The 12,941-nt window shown below is 40.1% G+C and overlaps 1 protein-coding gene across 1 annotated transcript in view; it reads left to right on the top strand.

The window, feature by feature from the left end:
* The window catches only part of LOC111228848 (calsyntenin-2-like), a 144,295-nt gene extending 132,008 nt beyond the window's left edge, over positions 1-12,287 (top strand). Inside the window, exons 10-18 of the mRNA XM_022754938.1 lie at positions 523-685; positions 6,224-6,390; positions 6,719-6,867; positions 9,925-10,130; positions 10,293-10,460; positions 10,628-10,773; positions 11,070-11,190; positions 11,733-11,923; positions 12,062-12,287. Of these exons, the coding sequence (XP_022610659.1) occupies positions 523-685; positions 6,224-6,390; positions 6,719-6,867; positions 9,925-10,130; positions 10,293-10,460; positions 10,628-10,773; positions 11,070-11,190; positions 11,733-11,923; positions 12,062-12,277 (1,527 nt within the window). The 3' untranslated portion in view covers positions 12,278-12,287. The remainder of the gene's footprint in view (positions 1-522; positions 686-6,223; positions 6,391-6,718; positions 6,868-9,924; positions 10,131-10,292; positions 10,461-10,627; positions 10,774-11,069; positions 11,191-11,732; positions 11,924-12,061) is intronic.
* Positions 12,288-12,941: the final 654 nt, after the last annotated feature.

The raw sequence follows: 12,941 nt of genomic DNA, 5'->3' as shown, positions 1-12,941 counted from the left end.
GAGGTGGGGGAAGGAGGGAGAACAGGATGGGTCCTTAGAAGTTATCCAAATGATCAAAGAGTGTTTGCCATGGTAGATATAAATTGCGTGGAGCACGGGTCCTCTGCAGCCGTGTTTGTCACTCATCGTCTGCCTTTAATGAACAGCTCATTAGACGGCATCTATCTGACGACAGGGAGCAAATGATCCAAGGATGAGGAGCGGAATTTGTAGCATCTATTTCACTGAGGGTAGGGAGGCGGGGAGCATGCAAAGATGTGCCTTTAGTTTCGGCTGCATGATTGGAGTAAATATCATCATCTTCATTACAGCAGCCTTATAATCCTTTGCAGGAAAATTCTCCTAACCTAAATAAGACCCTGAAAAACCAAATGTAGTTGGCGAAGTAATATATTCTATAAGGCTGTCCTATTTTTGTGTTTGTACAAACCAGCAATATTTTCTTGTTTAAAAACATAATAAGCGGTCACATAGCAGAAAGTGCTGTATAATAATATGATAACCGTTCTCTCCCCTTTGCAGATCTGTGACAAGGAATGGCACTATTATGTGATCAACGTAGAATTTCCTGCAGTGACACTATTTGTGGATGGTGTGACCTATGAACCCTACCTGGTGACGGATGACTGGCCGATCCACACCTCAAAGATTGATACGCAGCTGACTGTGGGTGCCTGCTGGCAAGGTCAGTGCATGCATGTTCATTGTCTAAAAACATACAGTAGCTTTAATGTAATGCATGAGGCTGAAATCAGACAGGAGTAGGATGCAAGTGCAATTAACATGGTGTTGTTGGGATTGTTTACAGCTGTGATATCATCTGTTTCATATGCCGCAGCCTTTTCAGCCCCAGATTAGGGCATTTATTTATTAGCTGCACATAAAATTAGGAGATCAGTTCCTATGGGCAAATTTACATGAGTGCAGGAGAAAATCTTTATCACTTCATTTAATAGCACTGACATTTGATCTGTTATCTAAATGGTTTATGACCGCATATTGACAGTTACAACTCTTGTAGTATTGTAAATGCTTGTTGTAAAACCAAATAAATAATGAGGAAAAAAACACAAAATAAGGGAATACAGGAAGATGAGGTTGTTATCTGTTCTTTACCAAGACACTTCTTTTCTTCTCCTTTCATTTGTCACCTGTATGTGCATGTGTTTCCTTTATCTGTTTTTAAATGTGTTCTCAGGAGAGGTTTTGGTTAAATATGAAAAAGTAGATTTCATTTATTTTTACAGAATAAAGTACATTTGTACCACTGAAACAGCGCTGCAAAGCTTTTCAAGCAAAGCCTACTCAAGTATTTTGTTCAGAAACTGTGCGGTTTTCAAAAGGAAAAGATTACTTATACACACTTCAGAACATGTCTAGCATTTAGTGCACTGACTAAAGTGTGATGTAATTTTTGCAAAGTTGGACAATTAATGGAGTTTCAAGAGGCAAAATAATCAGTCCACAGTCTGCAGGTGCAGTGGTCAAAAAGCTGCAGTTCTTTTTATATGCCCGGAGGAGCAGCCTGAAAAGATGATCACATGTGGTAAACACAGAGAAAATGCATCAACTAAGAGGTACAACAAAAATAAAATTCAAATTACATTTGAAGCACAAAAAGAGAGAGCGAGGAAGCAGGAGACTGACTGTTAAGATAAATAAAGAGATTAAGATTTATACCCCAGGGCTGCTAGTTTTTCCTCTTTGAAATGGAGAAGCATGAGCGGAGTGGATATCAAACAGGAAATTCTGCGTGTCACCTCCAGAGGCAGGGAATGAGAGCGAGTGGTGATCACATTGGAATGACTAAGAGCTACCCCTGCTGCCATGTTTATGAGTTGAATAATTATACAAAAGTGCTTTACAGGAGAGCAGAAAGAGACGTAGTGATCCGTTCTGCAGCTTTCCTAAGAAACACTCATTACACTCGCCAGCATCATCCAAAGCTTCAATCCTGATGGTATTTCTGTTGCTGTTTAAATTTCTTTTCATCCTGTGCCTGATTGCATTTTTTTTTTTTTTCCTTTTTTGTCGTCATCATTTTCTTCCTTGGTTCATCCAGCCCTCTCTTCTCTTTCTGCCTCTTTCCATGAATCTCTGATTGTGAGAGAAAGCCCTGAAGGAAGGATTAGCTAGAGTGAATGGAGGACAACTTTGCCAGCTATTACATCCCAATGAAGCTCCTTTAAGCTTCACTAAGCCGCAACTGATAACTTTGCAGGCCATTAGTGAGCAAGATTGCCTTTCAGAGTCTCTCATTTCTCCATCCCCTTTTCCCCACAATCAACAACATAATGATGAGACATGTGAAACGAAAGGCATTCACACTGTACTTTCACTGCCCTGAAAGAAAAAAACCAAGCCCTGTGTTGTTGCCATACAAGGTTAACAAGAAAATGGTTTGGTTGTTTGTTTTTTAAGCAGTCTTCTCTAGCAGCGAGGTGTTCTTGAGTTTGAATGGGAAATGTTGTGTTTGCCATCGCATTTCATTTGCGGCAGAAAGGTGGGTGAGAACTTTCAAAGCAACCCCACTGTGTACAAATACTTAATCAAAGAAGAGGAAGCACGGGGAAGACATCAAAAAGAGCGTGGGGTGATTTTATGTCGGAAATGAATGCATCAATCAACATATGCCATCACATATTTTTAAGCCATTTGCAGCTGTTGTAGAAACACAATGTGCTACTTTTTCAGCATGTGTTTAGCAAACAGTGATCACATTCGATATATTAGTACACTGCTGCAAGAATAAACTGTTTTTTTTGTTATATTAATTCCCAGTCCCAGTAATGCCACTAAACCAGCCATGTACATCACAAGAGCCAAGAAACTGGGACCCCTAAATGAAATGCAGTCGTGTCTGCCATGAAGAAGTTTCAACAGGTTGTGGGAGCACACAAGTCCTTGGGCCATTTTCTGAAAGATTTAATCCTTAAAATGTTTAAATAAAAACTTAAACACACTGATTTCATAAAAAAAGAAAAAAAGATCGGGACCTCACAATTGATGATATGCGTGTGTAAATGTATTTATGAGTAAGAAAATATTAAGGTGAAGGTCCAGCACTCTTGTGTGGATGTCTCAGTGCTAACTTCTCCTTTTTTTTAATGCGCTAGATTCATTTAATGGATCTATAAAAACACAACACAGGGAAATCAAATATACAAGTTTGCATTTAGTCCCTGATTCACTCAATCACAGAGACCTTGTCATGATTAAAACCTTTCAACAATGCATTTCTCAGAGAGATGAGGGAGAGTAAATGTCAGAATCAATGACGTGTGGTTCTACATTTTCAGAGAGAAAGGGAGATGATGGCCACACAGTGCAGTGTGCCCCTGTGTACACCTACCATCATCTGAAAAACACAGAGCTAATGTCTGCTGCTGATGCATGGCCAAAAATAATGCAGAATAGGAATAAGGGTAATCGGCTTATAATATGGTTGACAGTCTTAGTTTGCAGTTTGTGATTCTGCCATGTACAAGTACACAATGTCACAGTGGACATAGAGGGAGATGTGTCTACAAAATGTAAATGCATCTCTGATGAATACACTTCAAATATTTTTTTTTTTGTTATCGCAATTAAAACCAAAAGTCTTTCTCATTCCATGTTAGTATGTACTTTATTATGAGTCAGACATCAGACAGGAGGTGGGGGGAGCCCAAAAGAGAAATTGCCAGAGCCTGCCAACCACATGTATCTTTTATTTTATCTGCAAAAAAACCACATTGCAGAAAATATCCTTGAAATAAATGTAGACATGAAACTGTTCCTCATGGTTGCTACCAGAGGAGGCCACATCTCGTTATATATATGTGATGTAGTGCTATATTGAAGTGCTATACTAAAATGCTACTTCAGCATTTTAACACTTGGTTACTGACAAAGTGACTGACTCGACGGTATGCTACCATATAGTGCAATGTGATAATATCCTCCGGTTGTGATCTAGATGTCAAATATTCTCCATGAAGTAAAAGTCTGACCTTTTTGAACTCTTGTAGCAGTTAAAAAGTTTTTCCTTGTCAGTGTGACGCAGCCTTGATTTGATGAGAGTCCTCCGTTAGTCACTTACTAACATTTGACCAGCTTTAAATATGAATAACAAGTGAACACTATTTACAGTGGCAACTCTGCTGCCTTGCACTTCAATGACATAATAACACTACAATGTTGTTTAGATTTCTGCACAGCACCAGTATGCCAGCTTCATACATTTTAAAGGTTACAGCATAACATGCTGTATGTCCAGGTGGTTTTAGGACATGGACTACATCCTAACACTGTGCTCTCATTCATCACCATCATCATCATCAGCCTCAGTCTTTCCTGTATCTCACAGCTCAGGGAGATAAACACGGTGACAAAGTGGAGTGATGCTCTGATAAAAAAGAAGGTGACAGAAATATCTGTATCTTTTTATAACACACATTTTAGGTCTCCTGCTGCACAGCTTGGTGAACTCGGTTGGTCAGAGTCTCTGTGACAGGACCTTGTATGATTCACACTGACAGAGCTGAGAGAGTAGATGCCTCCAGGCCCGTGCAGACAGACTGGTAGCTGCTGTTCACAATAACATCTGCCGTTGCTGTTTACAATTCCCCGAGCCTCACTGCACAGAATGGCTGTGCACCAGGAGAACCTCAAGTCTGCGTTCAGTGAGTCAGTAAGCTCAAGTAGCAACATTACTGAGTTGACACTGAAGACATTATATGCAGTAGACAATGAAAGGGAAGACATAGAAGGGAATCAAAGCTACAATATATATTATTATATATAGTATTTTTTAGTATTCCACAAAGAATTGTACTGCATGGATTGTCTTTAGTGTAGTTTACTGTAGAATTTAGTTTCAACAGAAAAGGTTGAGTTAGGTTGTAACAGCACAAATAAAGTCTATCTGAAGAATCTGTGCACGTGTAATATCAAACACCAGACTGTTTGGCAGGAGCTCACTGTCACATATTTGTACTTGTATATGAATACAGTACAGAATATAAATATAGACTGAGATACATTCAGCTCTGGTGTTATTTGCATTGCTTTAAAAAGACTTGACCTGAATGTCACCCTGTGCTAGAATTTGTCAAAGTGTATAAGCCACAGCTGACCCACCCTTGAAAGACTCACATTGGGAGTAATTTGTGTTAAGTGGATTGGACCTTTATGATTTTTGCGGGAATGACACACTTCATCAGAAGTGGTGAAACTGCACCACGGGGCCGAGCTGACCTGTCCTGCAGGAAAATCTGGTGCTTTGTGTGAAAGAAGTGGCCTCTTAAGAAGATGTCAGGGCTTGAGTGAATTTGTGATGGAGCTGACGCCGCAGTCTGCAGTGCTGTGGATACTGGCACAAATGTAGAGGCTGTGCCAATGTGTTGGCCTGCATTACAGCTTCCATTTATATTGTATGAAAGGATGTATTTCCCACTTGCTGTGGCAGTTGCAGAGCATGTCAGGTCAAGTACCATTACACCTGTCAAACTCATGTATCAAATTAAAATCCTGACAAGAAGAGTCAGAATATCTGCTGTTGTGGTTGGTGTTAGAAATAGAAATGTACATACGATATTTGCAATAATATTGCACCTATTCTTAGGTAGCTTTTTGTCTTTATTCAACAAAATTACACAGTTGTTACCACCTGCTCACACAGCATATTAATGTGGGGGTACAGCAGGCACACAGACAGCTAAATCCACAGATGTGACTATAAGCTATATAGCATACTGGTAAACTATAAGTGACATTTTTTTTCTGCTTTTAGTTAAAAGTCACACGTATTTGAAAAAAGCGCTTTTGTTATCTGTACGAATCAGTTTAACATTCACACCTTAAAATATGTTCAATGAAAACTCTGAGTTAATCCATCTGTATATGAACCGTGTGTAGACAACTGTGAAAACACATGGTCATTATCAAGGCAATTAAATTACATTTATTTCATGTCAGACATAGTGTCACAATTGTTTCACACGCTTCTTTTCTTACCTCAGATCTAAACGTGGTGAAAAATAAATAGTAAATTCTTCATAGCTTGCTGGCCACTGGGTCTCGTAAGCCTTTCCTGAAGCAAATTCACGGGCTTTACTCATGGAACAATTCATAATACATGTTGTTGTCTCCTTATGCAATCTGTTTCTATCCCATTGTCTTTTTTCACCCCACTTCTCTCCTCTTTTCTCTTCTCTTCTCCTCTTCTTGCCTTCCCTGTTAGGTGGTGAGGTAGCGACCCCGAGGTTCACCCAGTATTTCCATGGCAGCCTGTCAGGTCTGACAATCCGACCAGGCCGCATTGAAACCCAGAAGGTTATCTCCTGTTTGCAGGCCTGTAAAGAAGGCCTTGATATTAACTCCCTTGAAAGCCTAGCTAAGGACATCAAGGTGAGTGGAAAAAATGGAGCCAATACACACACACACACACACACACACACACACACACACACACACACACACACACACTAAACACTTTCAGCCTTAGTTTGGTAGTATTGTAACTGCTAACAACCATAGTGATTCTGTAGAAGAAGAAATAAGACAGCATGTTTTATTCAGCGTTCATCTTTTAAGCCGTACAGGCTGATGGTTACATTGGCACATTTATCCTCATCAAGGCAAGAGACACATTATGTCACTGAGTTACAACATAAACAACATGAATCCAGATCTCTTTGTTTCCTTGAGGACAAATAGTGTTTGTGTGTGTGTCCAGTTCCATTTTAACCCTGCCCAGTCTGTGCTGGTGGTTGAAGGAGAGGATGTGGACAGCATCAACACAGCCATGACCAAGGTCTCCTACATCAACTCTCGCCAGTTCCCCACACCAGGCCTCCGACGGCTACACATCACCACCACAGTGCAGTGAGTACACATGCTGTACATTTGGACGACACATTTTTAACTGTTATCCAGGGGAAAAATGCACTATTGCATATTGCTTGTTTGTGCTTGTGGCTTGATTTGAACATTTACTTTGACTCGGTGCAAGTTGTGTCTCTGTGGTTTTTCATTACACAGGCTGTACAGTGGTTAAGTAAATAGGATATTTGTGTTTGTGCAGACAATTCATCGCCTTTGTTTCATGCATTCATTGGGCAGTTGGGAAGTACAGGGATCTGTTTAATGTACAGAAGGATTGTACAATTAACGTGTCATGAGGGTCTGTGTTGTTTGATTGCTACCTCTGTGGTGTTTGTAACAGATGCAGACCACTGCTGTGAGCTATTTATGACTCACATCTTGGTAAAGGACTACGGCAACACCTGTAACAAGTATTAAAGTCTGAGGGGAGCTGTCTGCTTGTTGAATAAAGTGTGAGGTCTCTAAACTATCACTAGAACACGAACGGGAAATGTTGCATACATAATACATGAAACAAATTGGTCAACTTACTGTAAGTCTATTTGACAGTCACATATGGTATAGAAACAGCCAGAGGAGTGGTGGTGAAAGCATGAAAGGAAAGGCTCTGTTAGATGTGTGGTGTCTGTCTTTTCTTTAAACCACAGGACTCCCAGTGAGATGGCAGGGGATGGATCATTAGTGTAAAAACTATTAAACCACTAAACAGACCAACTGGCCATTAAGGACATTAAACTTTCTAGTGATTGGAAAGAACATATTGCTAGTCTTCTTTCATTTGTTTTCTGTCTTTTTTTCTGTGTGTGTGTCTGTACATTCATCTCTGGATTTAATTTGATTTGCTTTGACTTGATTGAATTGACTTTGCCCACTTTGCCCAATAGCCGCAGGGTCCCAGGGACATTGATGTCAGTCGGTCTGTTTGTCCATCTTTTGCCCAAATATGTCTTAACAACTGCCTGTCTAAACCCTCACAAAATCTACACTTTGCTCCACAAAAACATGTCTTGAAAATAACTATATTTCCTTGATGTTTGCTGTGGATTTTCAAAGGATTAATCCTAATCTTTTTGTCGCCCCGCTGACATTTTCTCTAATGCCACCATCAAGCCAAAATTTCCATCTACACACAGGAAATCTAATAGATATGCAATAATAACCTAACTGACCAGATAAAATGCTTTTGCTGGTATAATTGGATTATTTATTTTCCTCTTGATGATGATTTAACCAGACGTGAATTTGTGTAATCAAACAACACCCACAGCCCCTTTAACATGGGAGTGAGAGAGAAATTGAATATTAAATTTAGTCTGTCCGAGCCATTATATTTGAATACTGTTGTATCTCGTTATGCAACAGTGTCTTTGATTGATTGCTAACTGCTGATTGATTTATGATTGAAAAATATACTAACTAATAAATTCTTTAATTTCTTATCTGCATAGTAAATGGCTAGTTTGTAAAAAACAAGCACTTTGATTTTTTAATTACACTTACAGCTCAGTCTTTATCCGAATTTTCTCCTTGAAGCAATAAGCTGCTGCACACTTATTGTAAAGTGCTCGATTACTGTGACTGAGTGCGTGAGTGCGTGTGTGCGCGCGCACCTCTCTGCTTCTCCTCACACTTAAAGTAGCCTATTTGCTCTTCCTCACTCTCCTCAAGTTTGCGTGTGTTTAGTTGTATGTGTGTGTGTGTGTGTGTGTGTGTGTGTGTGTGTGTGTGTGTGTGTGTGTGTGTGGTGTACATGAGTGCTTGTTCTCATGTCTCGCAGCGTACACTTTAGTGTGTCCGCTCCCGTCTCCGCACGTATCCACCACCTGTTCATTTTGTTGAGCAGCAAACACAGGCAGGTCAAATCAGCTTAGATGTGCGCTGGTCGATAAAGTGAAACGAGCTCAAGGAGCAGCGGCAGAGGCTGTCTAACTCTCAACACTTCACAGCTCCCCTCGAGATAAACACAGATAGATCCGCCTTTACTCTCCGTAGATATGTTGAATCTCCGGCCTGTGACTGAAAAAGAAACAATATGTAATCCTGTTGCAAACTGTTGATATTTTTTCATCTCAGTTATGTGATATTTAGCTTGTGAAAGAGAGTGTGATATTTAGATTAACCACAATATTAACTAAAGACTTTGAATTAGCATGTATCTGTGTAGTTTTGAACTGATCTATTGTGGGGGGGGGGGACTCAGTTAGAGAAGGGTGAAACACCAATCAGGATTAACATTTGAATAAGAGTCTGATGACATTTGGAGGGTCATTTGATCAATCAATCTGCTCAAACCACACATACTGTGTCTAGCTGAGTTTCTGAGAGTTAAACTCTTAATGAATAAACCTAAAGATGTTGATTTAAGTTTAATTGTTATTTAGCCCTGGATATATTAAAGACCATAAATACCTATTTTCTCAATCAACCTCTTAATATGATCGATGAGCTCCTACATGACAACATTTACCACCGAAGGTTTTGGTTATTTTACATGACATAAATGACTTTGTGTTTTTATCCTTGCTCTTCTTACTGCTCTTTAGTGGTCAGGTTCAGTTAGAAAAAGGTTATGTCACATATTTCCATGCACCATTCAGGATGGTCGGTGTTTGTTTCTAATGTTGCCAAGCTATTGTCAATCAAATCGAATCAAAGTACATCTGCACTGATGCAGCGGCTCAGCTCAGTTTTGTGTTAAACTCCAAACAAAAATTACCTAAGGATGTTAACAAACCTTAACCTGTTGCTGCTCATTTAGTCTTGAATATTTAATCCTGTAGAGAAAAATTCTGAGGGGCTTTAACACATATTGTTATTAGATCTTATAATCTGTGGGTTTAACCAAATTTATTCATCTAGAATATTAAAAATCTGTATTTCTCACAAACAAAAACTGTACTTTTTACATTTTATGATCATTATTTGTGACAAGAAATGATACAAAAACATGAATACACCAATGCAACACTGATGCAATTAAATTAAAACAAATAAGCAGTGAAGCAGTAACACTGGTACTGTCCCATCCTGTAACCTCTCCTCTTCTGTGTGTGTCAGGTGTTTCGGGGAGGACACGTGTCTTTCCATCCCAGACATCAAGGCAGTCGTTATGGTGCTGCCGCCCAGTGAACCGAGAATCACAATTACAGGATCTAATCGACTCGTCAGGCCTGCCAGTGACCTGCAGGGCCCGCTGGGTGTGGCACCCTTCAAAGAGCTTCACATCACCAGCACCGTAATGAAGGGGGACAGCTTCGGTGGATGTGAGTGGAGAGGCTGCACTGGGCTGTTAGGATGCTCTTATGTCATACCGGCTTTGTAGTAATGTTTCAATTAACATTACAGTAAATGTGTTACAGCTACGTGTACTGCATATTTAGTTTTTCATCATTTTGAATTTATCTTGCACGTTTCCATGCACACAGTCCACAGGCCAGGTGTGATGGAGGTGATGCATAACCTGGACTACTGTGACATCCTGGTAATTGGAGAGGAACTGAATCCTGAGAGAGAGAGTCTGGAGATTCATCACAATGCTTTGTTGGGAAAACACCTGGATGCCACCAACTCCACCTCTGGAATTTCAATATATGGTAGGCAGAGCTGTCACATGATTGTAGGCTACATGTGGTGTGTGGCACTAATGCTCTGTGGTGGGCAGACATCATGAATTCCCACCTTAAATTCACTCAGTGGACTGCTGTCATGACATATGACACCAACATGCAGTTTGTATAACATTTTCTCTGTGTGTTACAAGGTGTGGACTCCATGGCCCACTATGAGCAGGCACTGAGACAGGTGCGCTACAAGAACTGGCGACCCGCCACCCTGAGTGATAGAAGGTTCAGACTCACCTGCTCTGAGCTTAACGGACGTTACACAAGCAACGAGTTCAATTTGGAGGTCAGTTTGTCATCTTTCATCCCTCATATTTCATCTTCCTACCCCCCCCCCCTCTCTTCTGGTCATGCACTGTTTAATCCTCTCCCTTGAATCCGCCACCCTTTTTTTTCTTACTTCTTCTTTAGCTTTTATTTCTAAAACTAGTGATCAATAACGATCGAGCGTTTTAATTCTCACCTAGATCATCGTTAATATCACCTTGGCTTTTTATTTTATTTAATCATTTTTGTGGTTGCACAAATGATCATCTACCTTCTTTTCTCTGAGGATAATGGCTCATTGTCCCGCCCCTGCAGGTCAGTGTTCTTCACCACTCAGCGCCTGTGGAGCATGTCAATCATATGGCAGCCCAGTCCCAGTACATGAGACCTGTCCATCACCCACTCATGATACACACTTTCAACTCGCACATGTCAGGTACGCTACAAATGTGACTGAAATGCCAAAAATGTCTGAAACCAGGTGCCACTGTCTTTTCTGTTACATGCTGTTTCACACACATCACAAGTCCACATATGTAAACATGTAAACATATGCTCAGAACTGCTGTTCTTACTTTACGGATTTGAATCCACTTTCACTTGCAGTCTATGATTATAACAGACATTTAGATTCATTCGCCTTCATTTTCTGGTTAAAATAAGCAGCTTGGACAAGATGATTAAATTGCAGATTTGTTTGCAACCTGTCAGATCAGAGATCGCTCATGATGGTTCCTCTAATGGGCTCGCTGTTGATCTTAGCAATGAAATTTGAGAGTAAAATTGTATCATTACTGAAGAGAAAGATCACCAAGACAACAATATGTATAACCACGGTTGTAAAATAAAACTTTATTCAAGGCTTAAACCTTTAAGGAAATGAAATTTAAAATAAGACACAAGTGAAAATTTTTAAAAAAAAAATTTTAGCTTTTTCAGTTTCTCTAGAGATGTTTTGCTTCTCTCCTTCTCCTTTAGGCACAGCACCTCCAGCAGCCACAGTAGTTATCGTGGTTTGTATTGCCGCCCTGGTTGTGATTGTGGTGATCGGTGTGTACAGGATCCACACCACACATCAGGAGGGGTCCAGAGAGGATGAGGACGAGGTGAAGGACCCTGAGGTGGACTGGGACAACTCTGCTCTCACCATTACCGTCAACCCCATGGAGGTAACTCGTAACATGCTTAGATTTGTGGATGTTTTAGTCTTTTCTTGTGTTTTCTCCTGATTTATCTTAACTTACTTGAATTTGTTGAAAGAATGTAAAGTGGATTTTGGACTTTCACTAAAACACACTGTTCTGTAGAACATAAAAGGAGCTCAGGCGCTGGATGGAGGGGTAAAAGAAGAGAACCGGGAGGAGGAGGAAGACGAAGAGGATGAAGAACAGGTGGGAGGAATGACAAGTGCTGAGTCAGACAACAGTGATGAAGATGAGGAAGAAGAAGAGGAGAGAGAAGAGGTGAAGAAGAGGAAGCAGAGGGGAAAACTTGAGTGGGACAGTTCCTCCATAACATACTGATGACACACATATAAACATATACATACATATACACAACACTCTGCAAGTTTGTCTCTCTCACTCCCTCCCACTCTCTATCAACCACACACACACACACACACACACACACACACACACACACAAAACACACACATCGTGCAGACATTCCTTCATGCTCGCTACAGGTACATACACACACTCGAACAAAATCTCTGATAAAATTATTTGCAGTCCGCTGCAGGAAGCAACACTTTAAATCGGCCCACATTGTCATTGTTAATGAAACATCTCCCTCTGCTGGACAAAGTCAGAACTACAGAATCAGCCGCAGTCCCACAGTGCTGGAACAGGGTCTGTACTCACATTATTATTCACATCACAGTCAGTGAAGCAGAGCAAAATATATCAAACAAACACAGCTTTCTCATTATGTGTGCAGAATTAACCAGAGTTTTGCAGCTAATACTGAATCTCAAGAATGAAATCTTAAATATGGCGACACAAATATAAACACAAGGATGATGTGAGCTTTTATTATTTAATATGTGCAATTATATGTGTCCTCAGATTACTTTTTTATTGTTTACTTTTTAAACAGGTTATCTGAAAGATGGTGAATTAATAACAAATTTAAAAGCGAGATGTATCCATATACATATCCATTAATAAATGTATCCATAAACCT

The sequence above is a fragment of the Seriola dumerili genome, unplaced genomic scaffold, assembly GCF_002260705.1.
Source record: "Seriola dumerili isolate Sdu_G_001 unplaced genomic scaffold, Sdu_1.0 BDQW01000226.1, whole genome shotgun sequence".
Lineage (NCBI taxonomy): Eukaryota > Metazoa > Chordata > Actinopteri > Carangiformes > Carangidae > Seriola > Seriola dumerili.
This window is presented reverse-complemented; position numbering and strand designations above follow the sequence as displayed.